The following is a 26,821-nucleotide window of genomic DNA, read 5'->3' on the forward strand; positions in this document are numbered from 1 at the left end:
ACACTACCTGGCCACTGTATTTGTGCAGCTTTGTTGGCATTTGTTCGGCCTTCCAGAGTAATCAAGGGACCCAGGGTACATCAGGAAAACATGCCAAATCCAATTGGTTTGACAGGTGTAAAGCGTAAAGTGGCAATGTACGGTAATTCAAATTTGCATAATTGAATATTATGTTTGTTTATTGTCTATAAACTGTAAATACAAATATTGCAGAGCTGCTAACATAAAGTTTCTATTATATTATTTTAACGGCACAAAGTCATCAGAAATAGACAGATTTTTTGGGAATACATTTCAGCAACTGTCTTCACTTAATAATGCTATCCTTCAGGCAGGAATGAGATATCTGGTGACATTTTTGTTATTAAGCCTCATCCTTTGTAAATAATAAGCTGACAGTTTAATTTAAAAAAAAAAAAATCTCTTCTCTTGGTAAGAGAATTGCAGCAGATGGCAGGGATGGATGGTGTAAATTCCAGTGTCAAAAAACATTATTTTCGTTAACAGCCTGGGTGAAATGACATCCAGCCAGCTTTAAGAGATTTTCTAAATAGTATTTAATGATAATGCAAATAGATTCCATGTGTTGCGATTACACACGTGGTGGTTAAGCAGAGGAAGGTTGTCTGTAGGTAAAGTTGCACCCCCTCCACCCCCACCCCCCAATCAACAAGAGCATCAATATAAATTCATAATGGCACTGCATTTAATTAACACTATTTTGCATCCAATCAAGTTGTAGCTAAAAGACAACCCTCTCTTCAGGCCCAGCAACAGTCCTCCAGTACAGCCTCTCATTTTAGAAAGCAGAGGCTATGTATAAAGTTTATCTGCTGGATAACAAACAAACATATTCTGGCATTTCCCTTATGTGAATGGTCAGGAGAAGCAAAGCATGAATAACTTATTAGGTGGGAAGAAAAACCTGGCTATACATTACGTTTTTTTAAAAAATTTATACCTATCCAGTCTAACGTTAAACAGTGCATATAAAATTCTCTATAAAACTCATCATAAATATTTCATGTAAAAGAAAATGTGGAATTCTCCCTTTGATCTAACCACTTGCTGTGTTGCCTCAGACCGGCTCAGTGGTGAGGGACCAGTTGAGATTAAACTTGCAGGAATGACATGGATGCCTTTTGTCCAATTTAGATTAAAGGAGACCAGTATGAGCTAGACAAAGGGAATACAAAAAAGAACAGTGCAACTCAGGAAGCTGACCGTTAAGATGGTATTATTTGATCTTAGGGCAGCAGTGTGGAGTAGTGGTTAGGGCTCTGGACTCTTGACCGGAGGGTTGTGGGTTCAATCCCCAGTGGGGGACACTGCTGTTGTACCCTTGAGCAAGGTACTTTACCTAGATTGCTCCAGTAAACTGTATAAATGGGTAATTGTATGTAAAATAATGTGATATCTGCATAATGTGAAATAATGTATAATGTGATATCTTGTAACAATTGTAAGTCGCCCTGGATAAGGGTGTCTGCTAATAAATAATAATAATAATAATAATAATAATAATAATACAGCTTTGAGCATTTGTTTGGATTTACTGATTTCCTTAATAAATAAAAAAAAGTTAGCTTGGGAAAAGCATAGAAACATATTGTGTAGTAAATAAGGCAATAAAGCTAACTAAACACAGATAAATATGGTATATCAAATATAAAAACATGGTTAACAGTGGTCGGGTTTCCATGGAAAAAGAAAATAAGCCTCACCTATTTCTCATACTATTTTGGGTAGTGTGGGTTTCCATGTACTTTTCTTTTAGCCAGATAAATTCTCCTTCTAAATGCAAATAACCTAATTAAAATTAAAATACAGTAGGGTGTATTTAAATGTTTCTTTCAGAGTTCCAATTTGGCCTTGCGCAACTACTGATATCATACAACTTTTTAAAACTGGATTTCCATGAAGTTGTAAGTTTGTGTTGAAGCACTGCAAGTGCAGCCTGCCTCATTTGGCCACCAAGAAATGTAATTAAAAAAAAATAATAAGAAGGCGTCACTGTGTACTATCCTTGCACTGAAAAAAATGATATAAAAAGATGACGCAGCCCCTTGCCATCGAGTCAAACAAGTGAAGAAATGGTTAGAAGACAACGTCACGTCACGTCACTTCAATTTCGGCCTGGAAAATTGCCGGATCTTTATCCTATTGAGAATGTTTGTGGTCTGATCTGACAGGAAATCAGGAAAAGTTAACTGATACAAACTGGAATTAATTGTAGAGGCTGCATGGAGTAATCTAAAGGATAACCCGACCCTTCAGCACCTCATTGTCCATGTCTGAGAGGATTAAGGATATCGTAAAACACAATGGAATGCACTGCACTAAGTATTATTATTATTATTATTATTATTATTATTATTATTGTTTATTTATTTATTTATTTATTTATTAGCAAATGCCCTTATCCAGGGCGACACAATTTTTACAAACTATCACAGTACGAAGTATCACATTACAAAATATCACATTGTAAAGTAACACATTTCAGAATATCGCATTACAGATAAGAGCAGTTGTAAAGTACAATAAAATCAGTAGCAAAAGATCAAATTCAAATAAGAACAAAAAGTTTGACTAAGAGCAGTTAACTTCTAGTAAAAATATCTGCAAAAAGTCCAGTATGAGCATGTAGTAAGTATGATGAAAGGATGAGAATTATTTCAAATAAGAGCAATTACAAAAAACATGAATATGGATACCTATAAGCGTAAAGTCAAATACTGGATAAGGGCGTCTGCTAAGAAATAAATAATACTAATAATAATAATAATTCAGACAATATGGATTTCACCATCATTATAAAACAACCCTCATTAAGTCCCTTTTCTTTGTATTGTTGGGTGTTAATAAAGGTTAAACATAGCTGTGAGCCAGGGAACTGTTACTGCACTGTTACTCAAGAAAAACATTTTTTTGTTAATGAGACTTTAGAAAAACAAATGTACATTTATCCTGCCACATGCACAACAGCCATTAGAAGCACTGCAATCCCTAATAATAGAAACTAGAATATCAATCGCTTGCATTAACCAAAAAGGTAACATTTACCCAGCAACTCACTAATCTGCAACACATACTTTGCAAGCCTGCCTCAAAAGCTCATAGATGCATACAGTATGTATTAGGTTCTGTACCTCCAACTCAATACGTTATTACTTTTCTTTGGTACTATGAATATTGTCTTGTTACAATTTTCTCCTAAAAAAGTCCTTTAGTGAGGACTATTGGAATATTAGTGCTCAAAGATTCAGGACAGTGGCGGTGACTATAGTCAGGGGAACTTTCCTTCATAACTGCAACTTATGTGTAGTAATTATGCAATAACAGTTTCAACAAACAATTTGAATGTTGGTAATGTAAAGTCACTGAAGAGTATTTACAAACACAATTACAAACTAATGGCTACACTGCAGGAGAGATTTTAGCATGTGCTTCTCACAGTGGATATGTACAGTTTCAGTGACTGACTTGTTACAAAGCGTTTAAAAAAAAAAAAAAGGTTCAGTGTAATAAATCTCATTTATAATAGACTAGTTACCTGGGTATTTTGACCATTTTAAATTAATTGGTATCATAATGTAAAACTTTCGCATGTTTTTTGTGGTCTGTTAGATTTATGCTGACTAACTCCAAGCAACGCTTGGTACTAAAACGCATGAGGGTTGGGGATTTAATTTTCTGCCTGTCTGAATATGAATATGACTTACACTGCATATTCTCCCCCACTGGCACTTCTATGAGGACAGTTTGTTTCAGACTCCCTGTATAAAGCTGTACTAGTTCAATTGATTTATGAGCTTGTACACCACCCACATTGAAAAGCTATTACAATGTGTTCTCAATTACAAAGTTCAAAGAAAAAGAAAACTTAGTTTCCAGCTCAGGGTGTGTCTGGACATGTAGACTATTAATACACAACAGAATATTAGTATGTAGTTTGTCTATACATTGCTTAATAATAAATATACTGTATGATTCAGTTTTATAGCAGTCTACAATTCTATATAAAGCATATGAGTATCTCGGGGAGTACTCGAACCATTTGAGATATAGACTAAATGTTGTCATTGTTATTTCAATTATTTGGGTAAAATGTAACAGGAACCTTCACTTTAAACTATGACCTAATGTTGTTGTTGTATTGTGGTCATTTCACTTTTTGGTTAAAGATCAAAATCTTTGAGGTATTGGCTAACATGTCACATTTCTCTACACCTTATTCATAGTATCAGAATCTGGGGGTACTGTAATACATATGTGCCTGTCTGTATAAAGTCTGTCAGTCAGTCTATGTCAATCTGTTTATGTCACATTTACATTTGCACATACTGTATATCTAAAAATTACATTTTTCAAGGATGTAGGTCAAAGGGATTTGCTTTTTCATGATAATGGTATCTTTAATTTCATATTTACAGCAGTGGAATGCCCCCCACTAAATCTGTAAATACAAATGTAGAGCTAGCTGCCATAGATTTACTTGGTTGATAATGCTTTATTGCAGTACACACCTTTGTTATTTGTTTTAAAGAGGTTTAGTGTATATGGAGATGTGACAGGATCGCCGGGTCTCTAAGGTGGTCAGGACTTAGGAAGGAGACTCAGAGCTGAAGAACTGCAAATGTTTATTTTTCCAAAATAAAGAGGACAAACAAAATGACAGCTCTCAGAGCCAAAATAAAAAGGTTAAACAAAACAATCGTGCGAACAACAGATCCCTCACCCAAGTCTCGCATTATCACAGTGAGTTTTGAACATAAGCAGATGAGCGTTTGTCTCTCTCCAGGCAGCTCCAAAACCTCTCTCGCAATAGAGCTTCTCGCTCCTTTTTTATATCATGTGGCTGTTCCCAATTAGCATCAATTATCTAATTTGGGAACAGCCACATTCACACATGTATCAGGGAACTACGAATGCAGGTTGACAGCAGGATAACTTGCTCTCCATCACCGCCTCTGAGTAGGTGGGCGAAGAGGAGCTGCCATTCCCATCCTGAGAAAGTGGAGTCAGACAGCACATCCCCTGTGGTTAAGCTCTCTCTGTCAGCAGAGCTTATGTCACTGATCCAGAGGGCCACTGCAGTTTTGCAAGTGCCCTGGCCTATGGATGGAGAGACAAGTCCATTTTTAGGACGAGTCTACCACCTCTCCCGTGTCTCCCCCAGTGCACCTGTATTTTCTTTTTGAGATCCAGTCATCCTGTGGTCACCCGGCTACAGCTCAGACTGTTTCTCGGTCTATGGACACCCTATATAGGGTGCACGATGCAGAAAAGCTGGGCCTGGCCCAGTTTCCGCCAGTGGAGGCTTCTATTACTGTGTTGGTACAGGTGCCTAAACAGTGTCGGGTCTCAGTGATGATCCTTAAGCATGCCTATTAAACCAGTGCTGGTAGCCCCATGCAGGCAGCTGTGGCTTTCCCCAGGCATACCTTTGGTCCCGCGAGGGACGAGATGATGCAGCACTATCTCTACGAAAGAGCTGGTGCGCTTGCTTCCAAAAAAGCAACCACCCCCAGTGCGCAAACCAGTGGCAAACTGCCGCCCCTGGACCCAGCAGCCTCAGGGACCAGCACAGCCGACTGTGCCTGGTGCTAGAGGTGGTATTCAGAACTGGCCTGGCAAAATGTTGACGATGCAACAGTTGTTGCAGTCAATCAGGCCAGGTGACTGGTTCACCATGGTGGACCTCAAAGCCTCCTATTTCCAGATCCCCATAAAACCCGGCTTTCAGGGAACAGCATACAAGTTCCGGGTCTTGTCGTTTGGCCTGTGTGTAGCTCTCTGTGCTTTCTCGAGGTGCATAGAAGCTATACTGGCCCCATTGAGACTCAAAGGTATCCGAGAACTCAATTATTTGTACGACTGGCTCATTTGTGCCCAGTCTTCAGCTCAGGCAGACACTCACACCGAACTGGTCACTGGCCACCTTCAAAGGTTGGGTCTTACGGTGAATCATATGAAGATCCAGCGCACGCCTTCTCAGACAGCCTCCTATCAGGAGTGTGTGTGTACTCCGGGTCTATGTTGTCCACTCTGTAGGATGGCATAGTGCAGAGAATAGCCGCCTTTTTAGAGCTGTTTCAGCTCAACAGAGCACTCACGGTAGCGACGTTCCAGAAATTTCTGGACTTGATGGCAGCAGCTTCTCAGACCCTACCTTTGGGTCTCCTGCGCATGCGCCCTCTGCAGGCCTGGTTCAACAGCAGGGTTTTTCATCCCGCATTGAACCACGACCACCAGTTGACAGTGTCTCGTCACTGTCTAAAGGCACTCTTTTGGTGGAAATAGCCTGCCCATCTACACCTCGGTATGGTGCTGGGCAGTGTCGCCAGAAGGGTGGTTGTCACCACGGATGCGTCCAGCCTGGGCTGGGGCGTTGTGTGGAATGGCAGGGGTGCACAGGGGGTGTGGAACCCCCCTTGGCAGGGTCTACACATCAATATTTTGGAACTGCAGGCAGTTTACCTGACCTTGCAGATTTTTTTGCAGGTTCAAGGGTGACATGTGCTTGTCCGTATGGACAACACAACAGTAGTGGTCTATATAAACCATCAGGGCGGTCTCAGGTCTCCCAGTCTCCATCCGCAAGCTTTTGCTCTGGGCGCACCAGAATCTCCTCTCACTGGGGGCAGTACACCTGCCCGGGGGTGATAAACTGGGTGGCAGACCTCCTCTCAAGGGGAGTTCCAAGCGCCTCAAAGATGCTTCACTCCGAGGTGGTGAACCTCATTTGGGAGAGATTCGGGAGAGCAGAGATAGATCTCTTTGCCTCCCAGGTATCGACCCACTGTCCCTTTTGGTTCTCCATAACAGGAGGCGGGGACCCACTGGCGATAGATGCCTTGTAGCCCCTTATTGGCCCAGGAGACTGCCCAAGCGCTGCGACCTGCTCAGTCAGACGCAGGGGACCTTATGTCATCTTGCAATCACTTCCGCAATGCAGGTGAATGAGTTACAGGCATTCTCAATTGCGAAAGCCTGCTTACTTTTTGCAGAAGTCAGGACAAAGGTAACGCTCCGTACCAATCCTGCTTTTTTGATGAAAACTACCTCTTCATTTCATGTCAACCATCCACCTCCTTTCCAGTCTGACAGAGAGTGGCAGCTCCATATGCTCTGCCCTGTGCGGGCACTAGCATATTATGTTGATGGGACGAAAAGTTGTAGCAGTCCGAAACAAATGTTGTCTGCTATGGAGCGAAGTCCCATGGTCAAGCCCTGTCTAAGAAGAGGCTGTCAAATGGATAACAGACAGTCAAGACTGCCTATGAGCGATCCAACTTGTCCCCTCTAGAAAAGCTCACTGCCCATTCCACCAAGGGCATGGCAACTTTGTGGGCTTTATTCCAGTGTGCCTCCCCCACCCTCCATTCATATCCTGCCAAGAATCTCAAAAATGAGCAACTGATATGAGCTTCTTAGCAGCATTTTAGAATATAGGCAAACCAATATAGGAAGGGGATGGGGGGAGCAGATGTGGAATCAATTTGGCTTTAGTGCTTTCTTTGTTTTGATCAGTGTTAGCCATTAGAGCAGAATAGTGCTTTTTCTCTCAACATTATTACCTAGCAGGAGAAAGCTATTTGGAATAAAAAGGGATTTAAAATCATGGGGTTATAATAAATCACACTCTGGTTTTTGTCTTTATAGGCAATACGAATGTGATGGGTTCTACTTAACTGAACCCTTAAACACCAAATACATGTGTGCGGCCTGCGTCTTTAAAAGAGGTAAATAGCTTGTCTGAAGAAAGATTACTTTTGCACAGTAGTTCTAGCTACTGCATAAAGAACCAATTCTTCTTAATAAATACAAAAAAGATAAAGGAAGAAACTTGTTGGCAAATCCACAGCAGTAAAAAGAACAGAAAATAACTTTTTATGTTTAGAAGTAGTTTCTGAGTAGAATCTTTGTGTTTGTGATTTATTATCAGTTTGTATGTCGTGTGTTGGGTATCTTTTATTATAAGGGCTTCATCATCTCCAGGGCCTAATGGAGTTCCGTACAGAGTGTACAAGAGTGCTTCAGGAGTTCTACGAATTCTGTGGAAATTGATGAAAGTGGCATGGGAAAAACAGGTTGTACCAAAAGCATGGCGCCGAGCAGGTGGAGTCTTTATACCTAAAGAAAAAGATTCTACAAGCATCAGTCAGTTTCGTCCCATTTCCCTATTAAACGTAGAAGGCAAGATTTTCTTCAGCATTATTGCTCAGAGATTGTCAGCTTACCTATTAAAGAACTGCTTCATTGACACTTCAATACAAAAAGCGGGCATTCCAGGTTTCCCAGGTTGCTTAGAACACATCAATGTGATCTGGCAACAAATTCAATCAGCTAAAAAGGAGAGGAAGGAGCTCCATGTGACATTCCTGGATTTGGCTAATGCATATGGTTCAGTGCCACATGAACTACTTTGGGCAGCATTTGATTTTTTCAGTGTACCGATGACAATAACAAATTTAGTGAAAGCCTATTTTGGAGATTTGCAATTCAGTTTTTCAACTTCAGAATTCAGCACTACATGGCAATGCCTAGAGGTTGGAATAATGGCAGGATGCACCATTTCTCCACTGGCTTTTACCATGGCAATGGAAGTAATCATTAGGGCATCAAAATGGGTAGTAGGAGGGGAGCGCTTGGCTTCTGGAATGCGACTACCACCAATTCGAGCATACATGGATGACATGACAACCATGACTACAACAGTAGCCTGCACTAATCGATTATTGGGCAAATTAACCAATAACATTGAATGGGCACGAATGCAATTCAAGCCCACTAAATCAAGGAGCATCTCTATAATTAAAGGCAAAGTAGTAGATAAAACATTCTTCATTAATGGTGAGGCAATACCAACAGTGTCTGAGAAGCCAGTGAAGAGTCTTGGGAGATGGTACGACGGGGATCTAAAGGACACAGTTCGTGTGGGAGAAGTTAGACAACAAGCAGTGGAAGGGTTGAAGAGCATAGACAGCTGCGCTCTACCAGGTAAACTAAAACTCTGGTGCTTTCAGTTTGGTCTACTGCCGAGGTTGCTGTGGCCACTGACTGTGTACGAGGTTTCTTTGACAACAGTCGAGAAGCTGGAAGCTTTAATCAGTTCATACATCAGGAAATGGTTGGGAGTTCCACGCTGCCTCAGCAGAGTGGGACTTTATGGTAAAGGAATACTGCAGCTACCAGTCTCTGCTCTAACCGAGGAGTTTAAGTGCGCCAAGGTCAGACTGGAAATGACTTTAGTAGAGTCACGCGATAAATGCGTAAGGGAGGCAGCACCTGTGTTGAAAACTGGAAGAAAGTGGGCGGCAAAGAAAGCTGTGGAAGATGCAAAGGCTGCCCTTCGAATTGGTGATATCATGGGGCAAGTTCAGCATGGAAGAGGGGGTCTTGGTTTCAGTTCAACTCCTCCTACATGGCACAAGGCGGCCCCAGCTCAAAGGAGGAAGCTGGTAGTCAACGAGGTGCAAAAGCAGGAGGAGAGGATGAGGTGTATAAAGGCCATTTCCCAGGCCAAGCAGGGAGAATGGATGAGATGGGAGAGTGTGGAACAACGCAAGATTGGCTGGAAAGACCTATGGTCAATGGAACAGAGCAGGATCAGTTTCCTCATCAGGTCAACATATGATGTTCTCCCATCACCACAGAACCTAAACCTCTGGGTAGGAGAGGATCCCTCATGTCCTTTGTGTTCATCACCTGCAACATTAAGGCACATTTTGACAGGATGTAAGGTGGCTCTTAGCCAAGGACGGTTTACTTGGCGCCATGACCAGGTGCTGCGATGTTTGGCCTTAGCATTGGAAGACAAGCGTAACATGACCAATAAGTTGTCACCTGTTCCATCAAAACATTACACACAAAAGACAACATTCCTCCGCCCAGGAGAGCAACCACCAAGAAAAGGTGTTAAAACCAATTCTCGCCCAGGACAACTGGAAGCTGCTAGAGACTGGAAAATGCTGGCAGATGTTGGTCAACGGCTTATTTTTCCACCTGAGATTGCCACCACTAACCTTCGACCAGATATTGTCTTGTGGTCTGGATCAGCACGCCTTGTTCACCTGGTAGAGTTAACAGTGCCATGGGAGGATGCTGTAGATGAGGCGTATGAGAGGAAGAAACTGCGGTATGCTCAACTAGCCACTGAAGCGGAACAGCGAGGATGGAGAGTTCGGGTTTACCCAGTGGAAGTGGGTTGTCGAGGATTTGTGGCACACTCTACAACCCGGTTTCTCAGAGACGTCGGATTCAGTGGCCAAGAGTTGCGTCGCACAGTGAAGAACTTATCTGAAGCAGCAGAGAGGAGCAGCAACTGGCTGTGGTTGAGACGGAAAGATTCTGGCTGGGGACAGGTAAGTAAGCTGGGCTGAGTTGAGTGGGGGACGGAGGGGGGTGATGCTGGGACGCCAGAATCACCGTCGAGCCCTCTTGAGGTGTCGTGGGCTAGTCGACGAAACACTGAGGATGGAAGGTGCCCACTTGAAAACCCCAGAGATGTACCCTACTTAGCTCAATCCAGACGGTTGTCATGCTGATGCGCTGGGGAGGCCGCACTTTGGTTGATCCCCGGAGCCAGCATCGCAGCCGTTGTGTGTGCTGATGCGCCAGGGAGGCAAAATAAGCTGATCCCTGGAGCCAGCATTACACTTCAGCCATTAACACCAGACAGAAGGATATCTACATCATCATATGGAAGGAAACGTAAATGGATGGAGACACATATGGATCACATTAGTTTACTGTAAAGCTACGTCTTAGTTGGTGCTTATCTTGGCGAGAGCCGAGTTCAAATCAGCATGAAGTTTTAACATCTACTCTCGTGTAATGGAAATCATAAGATACATCTTTTCGCTGTCCTCCCGCCCCTAAAAATAATTCCAGTAACCTAACAGTATTTACCGTAATGTGTTAGTGATTGGTTATGATAATGGGAAGGAGAGCCGAAATGTGAAGCCTTTGGGAGTTCTTTTAAAATTCTCATAAGTCCTCAGTAACCAATTGATGCTTTTCCAATGACTTGTGTGTTTTCAAAGTGTATGTGATCCTCTAGTGACCTCTTGAAGTAGAATGCAGGGATGTGTCAGCTGGTCAGGTATCTTCAAGGAGCAATAGGTAAATGTTGTTCAAATAATAGCTTTAAAAAAAGATACGTTTACCCTAGTGGATGCATCTTTTATAATGGAAAATGTAAGATCTAGGAAGTGATGACCATACATATTTAATCTCATACCAGCTGGGTATAAGATGCAAAATTATCACTGATGCCATGTTTGTTGTCAAAAAATAGGAAGCATGAACAGCTGACAGTTAACATCAGATATACGTACTGCAATGCGAAATGAACACAACTGCCTGCCTGTAAACTGTTTTGTACAGCTGTTGGAGTTGTTCCTGTCATCCATTGAAGATAGGATGTCATTGTTGTTATTATTATTTTTTTTTGTTTGCTGTTGTTGTTATTTGCATTTTTTGTTTGTTTTTTGTTTTGAAGTAGAAACTTCAGGCATGGATTGCATTTCCAGGCTTGAATAACTTTCACGTGTTAAGTACTATCCTTGTTCCTGATGTAGGTATTATTTTTGATGCTGAAGTATAACTGTTTTTTTCCTATTGTTGCTGGGCAACAGTGCTGAAGAGCAGAGAATGGAATGCCCCTATTCTGTTATGCAAATGTACCCAGTTGCTAAATTAGTGTTACATTGTCACTCGTTAGGCTTTCGGATATTGAGAGTGCTATTGTCAATTGAAACCTGGACTGGGGCTGTCAGAGCGTTCCTGGTGTAGGCTCAGAATCAACTGATGAAAAGGCTTTCTGTTGGGCTTACCTAAGGAAGATTTCAAAATGGGATTTAGAGGTGAAAGGTGGTTGCCCTATGTCAGGGTGCACTGCCACTGCTCAACTTTCCCACTACTGTATATTCCATCAACATCCAGTACTACTAAACCTGAGGGTTCCTGGGCAACCTTAGCACTGTATGCTTACAAATGGAAATTTTTGTTTGCTTCAAATTTAAATGTCTAAAAGCCAATACAAAATGGATTAATATCATTTTCCAGGTATTTGATAGACAGCCACTTAAAGTTAAAAGTTAAACATCTTTATATAAATATAGTTTTAATTAAGGAATATATTATTTTTATATATAAAAAAAAAAAAAAAAATCCCATTGGATTTTAACTAGATATCAAGATTAATTTACCATGTAACATGGGGGTGAAAAATATGCAAATTAGGAATGTTAAATTAATTATTATTATTTATTTATTAGCAGACACTTATCCAGGGTGACTCAAACTATCACAATACAAAGTATCAACTTACAAAATATCACAGTGCAGAAAATCACATTACAGAATATCACATTACAGTTAAGAGCAGTTATAAAGTACAATAAAATCAGTAGAAAATAAGAAAATTCTAATGAGCAAAGTAAAAAAATACAGTAGATAATTGCATTTATGAGTGATATCTAAGAGTAAAATCAAGTACAAGGTACAATAAATAATTAAGAGCAGTAGTAGAATACAGCAAGATATGTAGCAGTTCAGTACGAGTATAAGCTGATGCAAGTACTGGTACAATAGGGTGCCATATAGTCCAGTATAGTCGAGGGTTGTGAGGTATACAGATGCTGTCTGAACAGGTGTGTCTTGAGGAGGTGCCTGAAGGTGGTCAGGGTCTGAGCAGTCCTGATATCCGTGGGTAGGTTGTTACACCACTGAGGGGCAAGGGAGGAGAAGGAGCAGGCACTGGAATTGGAGGAGGGGAGGGGAGTACAGCTAATCTGCCTGTGGCAGAAGAGCAGAGGGGGCGAGAGGGGGTTAAATACAGTGCCCTGAAGTTACTGGTAATGTCACACACAAAAGGCTCCCTGATTGAACGGCTCCACTTCAAGTTCAATAACAAAATGTGCTCTGTTTCCAGAAATAAAGCAAATTTAAAATGTTCAGCAACTTTTTGCCTGTTGCTGACAACTTCCTTGTACACTGGCAATTATGGTTGTCAACAGTTACCTACAGTATGTTCAGACTCCAAAATAATTTGCAACTTTTGGCTTAACAAATATTGAAAAGTACTTTGAATTAGCACTGTTAGAACTAATCTGAACTCACAGACTGCAAAAAAAAGAGAGAGAGGAGGGATGTAATGCAGGAATTGTAGGGGCAGACAAAATCAAGATTTTTTGCATTAAAAAAAAAAAAAGTATTTTAAAGTTTGTTTATTTTTCAATTGGGTATTTGTATGTTTTCCCAGGTATAGCTGTTTCAGCTGATGCTAAACCACCAGTAGAGAAGATTGAAAACAGTGAGACTGAAGAAGGTGAGTTCTTTTTTTCATAACCTGAGATAGTATGTAAAACCGGTTTTATTGAACTTCCTGTTTTCCTTCTGTCAACTGTTGCTATCCCTTTTGTAGCTCTGTATCTAGCAGCTGTGCAGCTGTCTTAACCTTTTCCTCTGGGCTATCCCAAAAGAGAAAAAGTTCTAGGTCACCAAACCCTTTAACATGGTAGTTTTAAAACATTGTTTTATTTTTTGGTTTGAAGCCCAATGCATTTTGTTTTATATGTACATTCTAATTAAACACATAGCTGCCAGTTTGTCAGAAGACAACTTGTCTATGTGCTATATAATGTACATGTTTTCAGGAGAAAGTGATCAAATCCAATTAAAAAAAAAAGAAAGAAAGGAAAGCTGACAGACATAGAATGCAGTGATGACATAACTGAATTCAACCATTTAAAACCATTTTGGGAGTGCTTTAAAGAGAGAAACAGTGGGATAAACAAAAAGCTGTTACAGTGCTAAATGTATTTCATTTCTGGAATTGACTTTGCTGGAGCAGTTTTGCAAGAAGCACAGTGGGCATTGATTTTTATTTCATCAACAATGATGTGAAAATTAAAGGCCTCCCCCATAACTAAACCCAGATGGGCCTACTTTCCAGTGGAACTGCCTGCCAGGAATCATTTGGTTTATAACTATTTTATGTTTTCCTTCCCTGAAGGCACCCACTCTTCTTAAACTTTTACATGACACAGTTATCATCAGTAACCTGCTGGAACAACGCAGTGACTTCCATCCCAACTTGCCTCAGTCTACAGGATTTAGGCTTTAAAGCCAATATGCTGTACGGTACAGGGGGCTGGACAAAAGATTTTGTACTTAAATCATATCAATAATGTTTACGGTCTTAGGTAATGGTAACACCTTCCAACAAGCCCCTATATTATCTTTTTTCTGTCAGATCTCAATATAATATGCTTGATACTAGGGGATGTGTATGTCTAATGTATTATGTACTGTAGCTGTCCTTTTACTAAATGGTACAATATGTAGCTTAATTAGAGCATTTCATGTTAAAAAAAAAGCCTCATTTGGCCTGTTTTCGTCTTGCACCGTGATGATTTTTCCAATTGCAAGGCATCATTGGAGTCACATACAGTAATATCCAGTCATAATGTCTCATCGGGTTCTTGAGTGACTCACCTGTAGTGTGCAGGGTGAGTCAAACAGTCAAGGGAAGTCACCGGTCTTCACTGGGGATTCTGCAGGGAGCATTGCATTGGCTCTGCCACGCCTCTGGGTTAGGGAGGCAAAAACGTCAGGACTCCCTTCACACTAGTGGACACTACAGGACAGGTGCCCAATGAGCTCAAGCCCTGGGTGTGAAGAATTGATTGGCTTGGTGGTGGAATCGGAAGCTCAGGATCTTCATTTCTCCTCAGCTGTTGTTGGGAATTGCTACTGTGAGGGAGAATATCTGGGGTAAAATAATTAGCAAGAGTCAGGGTTAAGAGAGTGTCTGTGATCAATAAAGAAAAAGGCCATCTACAGTTTTATTCTCCCCTTAATAAATTGTTGCTGTGTAATTTTATAACCCCCAATATATATCAGGCACTGAATTATTTTAAAAATTATAATAATTACTCATTAATACATAGAAGGGATCATGTAGGTGGCTAACTGCTACCATTTGTTTTCTCTACAGTCATGCAGTAAATGGTAAATGTGTGTTAAAAGTTAAGTGTGGCACCAAGCAGAACAGCAGAAAAGGACTGTTGTTATAGCTGTAATTCTCAGTTGTTCTTCATCTCCTATAGGTTTAGTGGAAATGAACACTCAGGTTGAGGACTCGCTAGAAACTGAAGCAACTCAACCAGAAAACAATCAGTCCAAAGGTAACCGAATCTCTGTAGGGCTGCTTTCATTTGTCAGCTTCAGGATCCTTATTAGTCGATGCAGCCATTCATTTAAAATTCAATTTAAAGGGGAAAAAGGAAACCTTGTTCAATTTTTTTGTGGATTTAGTGACAGCAGCAATTTTGCTGTTTAAGGATGAAATCACCTTCTCTCATGTCAGCGGGGTGTTGCGTGAAGGTTGATAAATGTGTGTATAAGGACATTCTGGTCTCTATGGTTGGAGACCTTTTATTCAGGTAACGGTTGTGTCTCATGATCATTATAGCTATTATGATGTGTATTAATCAATGTCTTCCTAAATAAAATCATTTTTTTAAACAATACATTACTTTTAAATTAGTGGCAGTGTCAGGTAGTTTTATTTCTAGCAGTTGCAGCTCTCATATCTACTGAGGATCTCATCGCTCATTAAAATGTGACGGTATACCAGCCAACTGAAAAGCTAGTCTACATGTATTCACCACAACATATTTAGAAAATACAGTAACATAGTTTTAAAAGTTTTCAACGCACCACTAATTTAAATTCATAACACCGCACAGAGAAACTGCTTAACGTTTATTGTAACAGTTTTGCATTTACGCAAAAATAAAACGTACACGTACATAAATGAATATAATGTGTTTGTTTTCATTGTCCCTCCGCTGTACATTTTCCAAACTATGTGGCAATAGAAAGAGTTGCTGTGTTAAATTTAAATACCTTTATGTGGCATGGTCCTGAAAAATACATAGCTAACCATAATGCAGCTGGTTGTCATTCAGAACGTCACAGCTGACCTTTATTGTGATGGATGCCATTCATTTAATCGGATTGCCGTGTCATAAAGGTACTACTGATAGGTTAATGAACTGTGTATGTTTTATAACACAGTAATAATTATATATTTTTATGTTGGTTAAAAAGTTGTATTAGATTAATTTTAGTACTATAAATTATATTATACAAACATGGGCTGCAGTTGTCCCTGATGGGGCTATACAGTAGTGTCTGACAGGATTGTATTATATACCTTGGAGGACACTATATCAACACAGTAGTTATCCACAAAACAGTGGTAATTAAATGTTACTGTAGATATTTCAACGGTTAGAGTTTCAATGTTATACAAATGTTAAACGTTTACGTTTTTTTCTAAACATTTAAACGGTATTAGAAAGATGAATGTGAAATATAGATATTGTCTGTGGTGCTTATTAACTATTCAGTATTTATTCATAGACTATTCAATTAACACATTAATATTTTTGTAGTTTATTTGAATCTCTATTTGCGTGCTTCTTATCTGTTATCTCAGTGTTTATTAACATTCCAAATATGATACATTTTAAATGTGTGTAATCTTAAAATGTAACATTTAGACCATTAAGCAGAATTTTAAGTATGTTATGACATGTGTTTTTAGAATCAAACAACTAAGAAATCAATTTTAGGGTCACATAAACACTTATTTGTTTGTTTCTCATTAACTTCAAATTGTCTCCTTTCAAAAACAGGAGCTAATTAAAAACTGTAGCAAACGCTTTGAAAATATGGCCTGATGCTGCATCTTGTTTTCCCACATCTGCAACGAACTGAACCCTTTTCTAAATCAAACCTCTTGTCTCTTTCCACAGATGTTGCTGGTGATGTGAAGGATCCATGAAATAAAAAATAAGGAGACAAACAGCTTCATTTTGAGAGACATCAGATTGTGTGAAGGCACACATAACAATAATATGTACACATTGGGGGGGTTATCATGGGCTAGGGGATCAGAATATCCATTAATTTTTACGTAACTTGATTTTTTTTAAATCTCTTTCTTTCTTAAAACTGTATCAAATGTTTCTTAGTTGAATGGTGTACAATATTACATTATATGCTTTGCACTGTTTGCGGTTGCCGTGAGCTATATTGAGTATCCTTCGGGTAGATGATGAACTCTTGTGTTAATGGTGCATCTGAGAATATGAATTCAGCCTTGTACTTTTGCTTGTTTCATTCTGGGGCAGTGTATGCCGGTACTCAGCACTTATACACATTCTGAACACTTTTTGTATGGTAGTTCTACTGGTGTGTCAGATTTGTAGTAAGAACCTGAATTGTAATTGTAATACTCTACAGCAGAAGCGAAAACCTTTTAAAGTGTGTTCTCATGAGAGCATAAATACTTACAGAAAACCAGATCTACTTTACTGTTGGCAAATGCAAACCAACAAGTTACTACTTCAGCGAATGGTGAACCTTTTCAGGGATGACTGTGTGCTGAATATAGAGCTTTGAGGTCCCTCCTGCTTCTAAAAGAATAAGGACACATACACTAATTTATGTGAAGTTGTCACTTCTTTGAACAACCATCATTTTAAGATGTGGCACAGTGTTGCTTCTGCTTACTGACTGATATGATAGTACCCTGAATACATTTAGGCAAGGAAAGTGTCTCAAACAACATGACATATTACATTAAAAAAATGTTTTCAAAAGATGCTTAAGTGCATTGATTAGTTTACTACTTGTCAATTGCAAAGTCTTTTAACACATGAAATGCTAATTATTTTGTGAGCTAATGCTGTTCTGATTTGTACATTTGGTTAAAGCCAAATTATTCTTTACAAATATTTCCGGTGCATGGCTGCTTTGCTTTTGATTATATTCAGTTAGCATAATAGGTTTGATTATACATTGTCTTAGGGAAATAGATTTTGTTCTTATGTGTCATGGATTTGCCTTATCAGACATTTACTACTGGGACACACAAAAAAAAAAAAAAAAAAAAACATGGAGAAGATGATTTGATGTAAGAGTCAAATACTTGTAGTCTGTTGCTTGCAAATGACTTATAATTAATAGTAACTAATGTGATGGCTGATAAACGCCTTTATGTTGTTTAAGTTGTGACAAAGAAACAAACAAAAAATTCTTAATAAATGGGTTTTTTTTCTGTGCCATACATCAAACATTTATGCCTTCATACTATGATGTTTGTTAAAAATGAACAAAATAAAAGTCAAAGAAGTTGATTCATGCCTGAATACCTGTTATTCTGTATAATGTTAATTATTAAATGTTATGAGAACTTATTATTTGTACTGCAGTCTCATTATTTGTCAGACTGGGGGTGCAGTGAGTTTTACAATTAAAAGGGTTCACCGCCACTTATTTTTTTGTTGTTGTTTACATTCACATTCTAATCCAACTGCTTTAGACCAACATTTTGGAAGAAAAAAAGGTATCATAGAGGAGTGAAACCTGTGCAGGCACCAGACATCTGAAAACATTGTACGACTTCCACCATTGTTCTAAGCCCTTTAAGGGTTGTTGCATTAACTTCTTAATATGGCCCTAGGTGAACTTTCGTCCTTGTTTCTGGGCTTAACACCTCTGACAGGCCTTATTTTCAAAAATAAGTTTAGTTGACAGTAGAATGTTCAAAACACCTATTTTGATTGTGTAGAAAATGATCCTGATGATGTCTATCAGTGCAGCTAATATTTCACAGCAGCAGTGCAAAATGTCAAAGCTGAATTTATATTTCACTGATAAGGGATGCCCAGATTAGTACAACAAGAAGGTTGTTTGAACACTCTAGAAGCCTGGTCAAACTATCTTTAAGCCAACAGCTAAATGTATGTATCTCTACCTGATCCCATACTGTAGCTTTCCAGTCATAGAAAAACAGACTGGATTCCAATGGGACTAAGCATGCAACTGTAACCCTTAATAAATAACTTTAATTTGGGTCATCATTTCATCACATAGCGAAACTTGATTTCCGCTGAACAATGCCATTCACACGGATATGTCATTCTTAATAAAACTTGGGGTTTCTATCGACATTACATTGACCCCAGACCCCAGCTACTCAATTACTGTATGGCAGGTGTAGTAAAGGACATCATGGATGGAAAAGGGCTATTTGAAAGACAAGATCACTCCGTCGGAAGATCAAAGTTATTAGAACAGAATCTGGCCTTAACTTGGCCTTATGATGAATTCCATTAGAAGCAACATCCCATTACTGACACATCACGGACAGCATTGGTGAAGACATTTACTGATCTGTATGAAACCAATTGACAGCCACAACCATTTACTTACTCATCTGACCATCTGACGAAACGGATAACATTTCTCACATTCTGCAAGGCACTCCTAGTTATATCTACAGAGCACACTTATAAGCGGATCAATGACCTTCATAACAGGAAAAAATCACAGCAATAGATTATTCCTCGAAAGTCTTTCAACAACTGTGCGCCGCTTTGTGTAGAAATGCAATTTTATAGCAATTTAAGAATTAAAACTTAAAAGAAGGATCTACAGGGATAACAATTCATGTTTAGGTGACCTACTGTAAGAATTTAAATGTAATATATCTGTGCTAAATTAAAACTAGAGTTTATACCATGTCAGTGTTAACGGCTTCATATAATTCCAATGTTCTAAATCAGTAAGTTAATACTTGTGTCTAAACTCTGTGAAATAGTATACACTGAATAAGATGTACTAGAATTCTGACATATCTGTAACAGGGATTCAATAATTTCTTACACATGATTTATAATATTAACATTGTTTCTCTAAAAAGGGAAGTGAAATCTATTTCATCAGACAGAAAAGAGTAAGGAGGGAGAGAGGAGAAGACCAGTCCCACCTCCCCGTCCAGTGAGACGCGGGGTATGGGACAGGATGTAGAGAGAGAACAGGGCGGTAGAAGAAACAGTGTCAGTGTAATAAACTCGAGCACTTTTTTTTCTATTTCATGGCTGTTTCTAAAAATTGGAACTGCACCAAAGACAGAGAAATAAATTGGGTTATAAATGGTGCTATTTTTTTTTTTTTTAATGGAACCCAAGGATGCTTTGCTTTATAATTGAGCAGCAATGTCATTCTTTGGGCAAATGAGCAAACCCACTGAGGGACAGGGATGGATTGTTTGGGGACAACAAGGACTATGATATCCAGAAGCAGTGATTATATAATAAGTCACTCCAGGATGTGCACTGTGATCAAATAAAGCATTTCTTGGGTGGCTGAAGATATTATTTGACAACAGTGTACACCCATGCATGGCTTAAACAATATTTTACCCAGCAGGTTTTCTTTTTTTGCCAATGAAATATGTGTTCCCGGTTGAATGGTGGTTTCAGTTCATTTGAGTTTACATTTAAAATACTGCGCCAAACAACAAGCCTTATGGTAATTTAAAAAAAGGGCTGTTTTTGTAGCAATACAGTACATTAACCCAAAAACATTAAGCAGCTTATTGGACTTGGTTCTTGAGCCACCTACTGCTTTGATCTATTAACATCCACCCCTTAGGCCATCCCATCTAGCCTTTGGGCTTTACAACAGGCATACTACACCAATCCTTTCATCCTACACAGTCATGGTTAGCAAACCACTAGATTGTGCACTCAAGAATGATGGGTGTTGTGTTTTTGAAATATTAATATGAGCATTTAGTTTTTTGAAAAACTGCATGCGACCAGAGATGGGGCTTCAAATCTGCCCTCCTTTATGCTTTTAGCATGCATTATGGATTTTTCTCATTACTGTTCTGCAACAAACTGTGTTCACTACTTGATTCGTCCTGCCCCTGATTGAACTAGTGTATAAATACGATGTCAATACACCATGTTGCTTTTTCATGGTACTGACACCCCTAATGTGTTTACCATAGTAGTATTTGTATACTACTATGGTAAACATACCTTGTTAGGTTTGCATTTTTAATTCTTAACAGGCGCTGCATTCTATACCTGGTTAAGAGTTTATGTGTATGTGATTCCCTGTTGTAGTTAAAAGAGCTTTCTTGGAAAACTGCATTTGAAGAAACTAGATTTTGTTCTGTTGAGCAATAGTGATCTAAACAAAACTGACTAATAAAAGGGAAACCACAGTCTAATGAACTTGCTCTTCATTACCAATAGATAATAAAACACCTCTCATGAATTTTTTTGACATCATAATCAATTTTGACTCCTCCATCTCTGAATGTCTTGGGGAAGCAATTGCTCTTGAAAGCTTTCCTACTTTTAGTTTCAAATTCAAAGGCTCTCCTCTAAGCTGTTTTTCATCTGGAAGGATCATTTTAATTCTGGGGTACATCTTAGCGCCTTTTTTTTCTTTTATTTGTTTATTTAGTAGACGCCTTTATCCAAGGCGACTTACAGAGACTAGAGTGTGTGAACTATGCATCAGCTGCAGAGTCACTTACAACAACGTCTCACCCGAAAGACGGAGCACAAGGAGGTTAAGTGACTTGCTCAGGGTCACACAGAGTCAGTGGCTGAGGTGGGATTTGAACCGGGGACCTCCTGGTTACAAGCCCTTTTCTTTAACCACTGGACCATACAGACTCCTCCTTTTCTTCAAAAAGTTACAAATATTATATTAGGGGAATAAAACTAAAGTTTTACTGAAGTATTCAAAATGTAACCATACATAATTAGCAGCAAGCAATAAAAGACTGCTTATCACAGCAGAAAATCCGAGCAGTAAAGATAAAGCTTGTTTCTCTCTTGGGAAATTTTATTCTGAAAGGACCATGACAGCAATCACACTAATTGAGTAATTATTATTAGCGAATGGAAGCAATTAAAGAGGTAATTGCTTAACAGGTGTTTGTATAAAAACTCCATTTTGGAGAGACTAAGAGAGTGGTGTAGTGGAGAAAAGACGAGACGGTGTGTTTGTTTGGTGAAATAAAAACTCTCTACAGAGAAACGACTTAGCTGTCCTGTTATAGTTAGGGAATTACTGAAAGAAAAGTTTAGTTTAGTTCTCTGTGGGGAGATTTTTTTCTTTGTATTTGTTTGTAAATACTTTTTAAATATTTGTAAATGAAACTGCTGAACAACTGCTTCATCGACTCTTCAGTTCCAGGTCACACAATCCTGAACAGGTCCAACTTACCACTATATACATATTCTGGGAATTGTCATCTGTGTCTGGGTGGCAGTAATTAACAAGCCCAGACACCCTAATGTCCTGTTTTAAGTGAAACGAATAAGAAACATCAACCTTCCTATAATATTTCCATTGACATACATTAGTTGCTTAAACGATTTCCACTGTCTTATTAGAAATATACTGTTTAGTACTGATCTGTACATTCTACTTTGTCCCCAGCACTTCAATAATGCAGAGGACAACGAACATATCCACGTGATGTAAACAATCCAAGTGAGGGGCTGCAGTCACGTGACCCCAGCAGGCTACATACTGCCGGTCAAAACAACCATGGCAGCTAATGCAAAAACAGTATCTTCCACAGCAAAAAAAAATGTGAACGATATAATGATAAGTGCACTTGGAATACTTGGAATTTGTGACCCCTACTGTGCACCCCCAGTGAGCGAGCACACTTTGACCTGATTTATTTTTTCCTTACTTACATGTTACCAATTAAGACAATATACATTTTCAATAGTTTGTTTCAAAATACAGTACTAATATTAATTATATACAGTATTTCTGTATTTGTATATACATGTTTAACATATTTTGTTAAATACTCGCAATTAAATGTTTATGACATATTTGGTATAGAAGAGTATCATAACTTTGTATGAGGATAAAAAAAAGACTTTTGTTCTAAGGAGCGTCAATAACTGGAATCTAGATTATTTTTTTTTTTTTGTTCCTGTAAAAATCAACTTCAGTGAGTGACAGCGAAACGGTTAAGCTAAGAGACTGTTAAAGGACTATGCTGTGCAAAAAGGAGTACAGCATTAACAATGTGTAAGATATGTCGATAATGATTTCTGTTCAATTTTCAAGTAGCCTAGAATTACATGTAGGTGAATGCAGTTTGCATTATTGTGCATTTAAATACGTTATAAAGTGATGTTTCTGTGATTTCATATTGAAGTTAAGTAAAATAATGAATGTAGAATAATGCATTCTGTTAACGCTAAAGTCATGTTTTATGTAAGGACTGGGAAACACCAACCCGCTTAAGTCTCTGTTTAAGTGTTAATAATAATAATAATAATAATAATAATAATAATAATAATAATAATAATAATAATAATTATTATAATAATAATAATAATAATAATAATAATAATAATAATAATAATAATCGTAACAAGGTTAATTTATTATAAATGCACAATAATGAAAACTGCATTTATGTAATTTTAGGCACACTGCTGTGCAAAAGTCTTAGACATGTTGCAGATATGTATATGTATATGCTTCACGCCCCCCCAGTTCTCTCTCTCCCTGACAGAAACAGCCTTGCCAGTGACGCTACCCTGTCACACACACATACACTACACCACTTATTCTCATTTTTCATTTTGCATCTTAACTAATTGGGAACATAAAATTCAGCTTTGCCAATTGCACATGTACAGTTATGGCCAAAGGTTTTGCATCACCTTGAATTTAGGATTGTGACATCATATAAAAAATTTTTTTTTTTTAAAAACTATATGAAAATAATTTAGATCTTTTATTTAACATCATGTAATCAAAGAAACAACAGAATGATATTGCAAAAGGTTACTGGAAGCCTTAATAGTAGTACAGTATGTCATGTTAGATTTCGAAACGTCACATTTTTAAATTTGTCAGTTTTTCGTTAAGTATATGGAAAACTACAAAGCGGTATGTCATTCAATATGTTAACATTATTCAGCAGGTTTCATTCGACTTTATGAAGCAAAATTAGTTCATTCTATAGGGTGATGCATAATTTTTGCCCATAGCTGTAAAGTACTGTATTGACACCACCCAAACACACACACACTCTAAAATCTGACCAATCACATTCACATAACCTAGGACGACACTTACATCTTATTGCCTGGTTTAAAAACAAAATAGTTAAATAACTAAATTATATATCAGTGTTTCTACATATTACATAATGTCTATATTGCAAATAGCTGTTCATATATTTTACAGTAATACACAAACTCAGGAAATATACAGCAGAGCTGGGAAGATGGAGAGTTTCAAGCCATGTGGCTACATGGTAATGTCCACTTAAACTTGTTTCTGTTTGGCATGTGGATGAAAATGCAATGGTAGAGAAGGTTAAATAAATGTGGCCTTGTACCTGTGACTTTTAAAGGTCAGTTGTCTGCAGGCTGTGGTACATTTCTCAATACAGGTTCAAACAAGTTCACCAGATCAAGCACTGAAAACATTTTTTGAAAGGTTGTTTCTCCAGCTTACTGGCTACAGATAATTAAAAATTGCATACATGCTTGAGTGCTCACATGCCTGTAAGCTTTGTTTTTTTACATATTTTCCCCCAAACAGAAATAGAGACACTGCAATGAGAAACCTGTTGTCATTGTCAGAAAAAAATTGAGATACACGGAGGAGGGTATTTAGAAACAAATGACAAAGAAAACTATACCCACCCATTCTGAAACAAAATGTCCCAGGACCTCTTTTACCTGGTTTAATTTCAATTGCAAGCTCTGCAAATGACTACAGCATAGATTTAGAATTGACTGATGAAGGAAATCATTGCTCAAAGAAATGATAGACTCTGTGGAGTGTATACTCTAGTCTAACCTTTTGAAAGGGGAAAACCACCTGTTTTGTTTTACTTAAAATATCAAAATAAACACTTTGGAAATATACACCTATGAGTCTTAACTGTGAGGACCAAGTGTAATAAAATATGCTGTGCAATGTGAATTTTAAAAAGATTTAAAAGGTAAAAAAAAACAGCCTGTGTTAATGGTTTAGGGAAGTAGCTAAAATAAAATCATAGTTTTTACACCAACTAGGTATTTTAGAGAGTGCAGCAGTCAGAGAAGCAATTGCTGGGTACACTGTACAGCTAATGGAACCTTTAAGTACAGCCTGTGCAGCAATCGTCCTCTTGAACATTACATTACTAAATAGTGTAAGTGGAGACCAAGAGAAGTTAAATGGATGCTAATACACTATAGTAGCATATTACTGTACACATAGTAATATGTTATCTATTTTTTTTACATACAGTGACGTCTGAATTATGAGTCACCAAAGGAATTGGAAATATACGGTTGCCTTGCACAGGTGATTGTGCAAGGGTATTGAATAGGAAAAACTAGGGCTGTCAATTAATCGCAGTTAACTTCTGTGTCTTGAGCCTTTCGGCACACCGTATTTTAATCCCGGCCGCGGCAACATTGGATTGAGTGTCTGAGTGCAGTTATTGTTTAAATAGAAAGTTAGTCACTGAACCGTGTAATGGAGCAAAGCACGCAAAATGAATAGGAGGTTTATTTATTTTTTAAAAACGTTCTGATGGCTCACTGGACAGAAAGGCGCTTACTTGTATACTGTCAAAGTGAGTTCCAGTATCACACACAGCATCACACACAAGTACATCTAGTCTGCTGCGTGCTGAACACACCGTCACTTCTCAAAATACACGAGCAGCACTTATGCTGCAGACAACAGGCTTTAGGCAGTCAAATCAAAGTAGTTATTGTGATGCTACGTTTGTGTGGGATCTGCCTCTCACACAACGAATCATGTGCAAGCCGCGTTTGATTGACAGCTTGTGAGGCAGCTAGCGCAGATCTTTTGAAAGTCCCAGGCGTTTCCCTATTCCAACTTTATTTTAAATGTTTTTTTAAGCAAACTTGCAAACTAATTAGCAGTAGTGCGGCGGTCAACGTGGCAAAACAAATGAGTCTATTTAATTTTTTAAAAAGACAACTGACAGATATCTGCAAATTATTAATTTACATCTACTTCAGCAGTGGAAATGGCAACATGTGAAAATAAATGTCGGAAGAGAAAATTACCAAATCAACATGTATGGAGTGCCATTTGTGTCATGCACCATTTTGTCCACGAAAGAGCTTTTTTGGGACAAAATGTCATTCTGTGGGACAAAATGCTAATTATGTGCACAAAATACCATTCTGTGGGACGAAATGCTCATTCTGTGGGTCACATGACTATTTGTGACATCATCATGGCGCACTGTCACATGTTAAGTGTCGCCCAATGTGCAGACTGCTTTGCGGCGCGCATGCTTTTCTATGGAAATGTGTATCACTTCTGATTAAAGCTAGTTATTGAGTCCTTAGTGTCTCAACGACAAAGCAAAAATAAAAGTAATTTCTGTGCTCTGTTTTCTTTCACATCGTGGTTTTTCAAAATGTAACTTTGCTATATCTTGCATGACAGTTTTCTGTTTATATTCCATGTAAAAAAAAAGAAGCTTCTTCTGAATAGCGGAGTCATCTAGTTTACATTACATAAATATAAACTCTGATAAACCTTGATTAACGTTCCCCCAGTTCACATCAGTCTAGAGACAAACGCATTTAAAATGAAACGTTTAAAATGAAAAAATAAGGATCGCACCTAATTTAACCCCTATCACAATTCACACATTTCTCAGTTTTAATCAAGAAACAAAAACACTGTCAGGTAATTTTAAAAGACGAGTAGGTAACCACGGGGAAAATCATAAACTATAATTTAGGGCTGCTAGTAAAACTTTGCTTGTAAAGCACACTTGTCTCAGCATATGTTGACAAATGCTGCTATCACGATGTTTAAAGTGGGAATTTTCTATGGCAATTTTACAAACAAAATCAGTGTGAATCAGTTAAATACAGATATTGTAACATTTATAAAATTA

General features: G+C 38.4%; 1 protein-coding gene across 4 annotated transcripts in view; it reads left to right on the forward strand.

Moving 5' to 3' along the window:
• Positions 1–18,284, forward strand: part of LOC117410630 (ADP-ribose glycohydrolase MACROD2-like) — a 759,575-nt gene extending 741,291 nt beyond the window's left edge. For all 4 annotated transcript variants that reach the window (XM_034017313.3, XM_034017312.3, XM_034017315.3 and 1 more), the window contains 3 exons: positions 13,274–13,339; positions 15,123–15,200; positions 16,839–18,284. In XM_034017313.3, the coding sequence (XP_033873204.2) occupies positions 13,274–13,339; positions 15,123–15,200; positions 16,839–16,867 (173 nt within the window). In that variant the 3' untranslated portion in view covers positions 16,868–18,284. The remainder of the gene's footprint in view (positions 1–13,273; positions 13,340–15,122; positions 15,201–16,838) is intronic.
• Positions 18,285–26,821: the final 8,537 nt, after the last annotated feature.

The sequence above is a fragment of the Acipenser ruthenus genome, chromosome 6, assembly GCF_902713425.1.
Source record: "Acipenser ruthenus chromosome 6, fAciRut3.2 maternal haplotype, whole genome shotgun sequence".
Classification (NCBI taxonomy): domain Eukaryota; kingdom Metazoa; phylum Chordata; class Actinopteri; order Acipenseriformes; family Acipenseridae; genus Acipenser; species Acipenser ruthenus.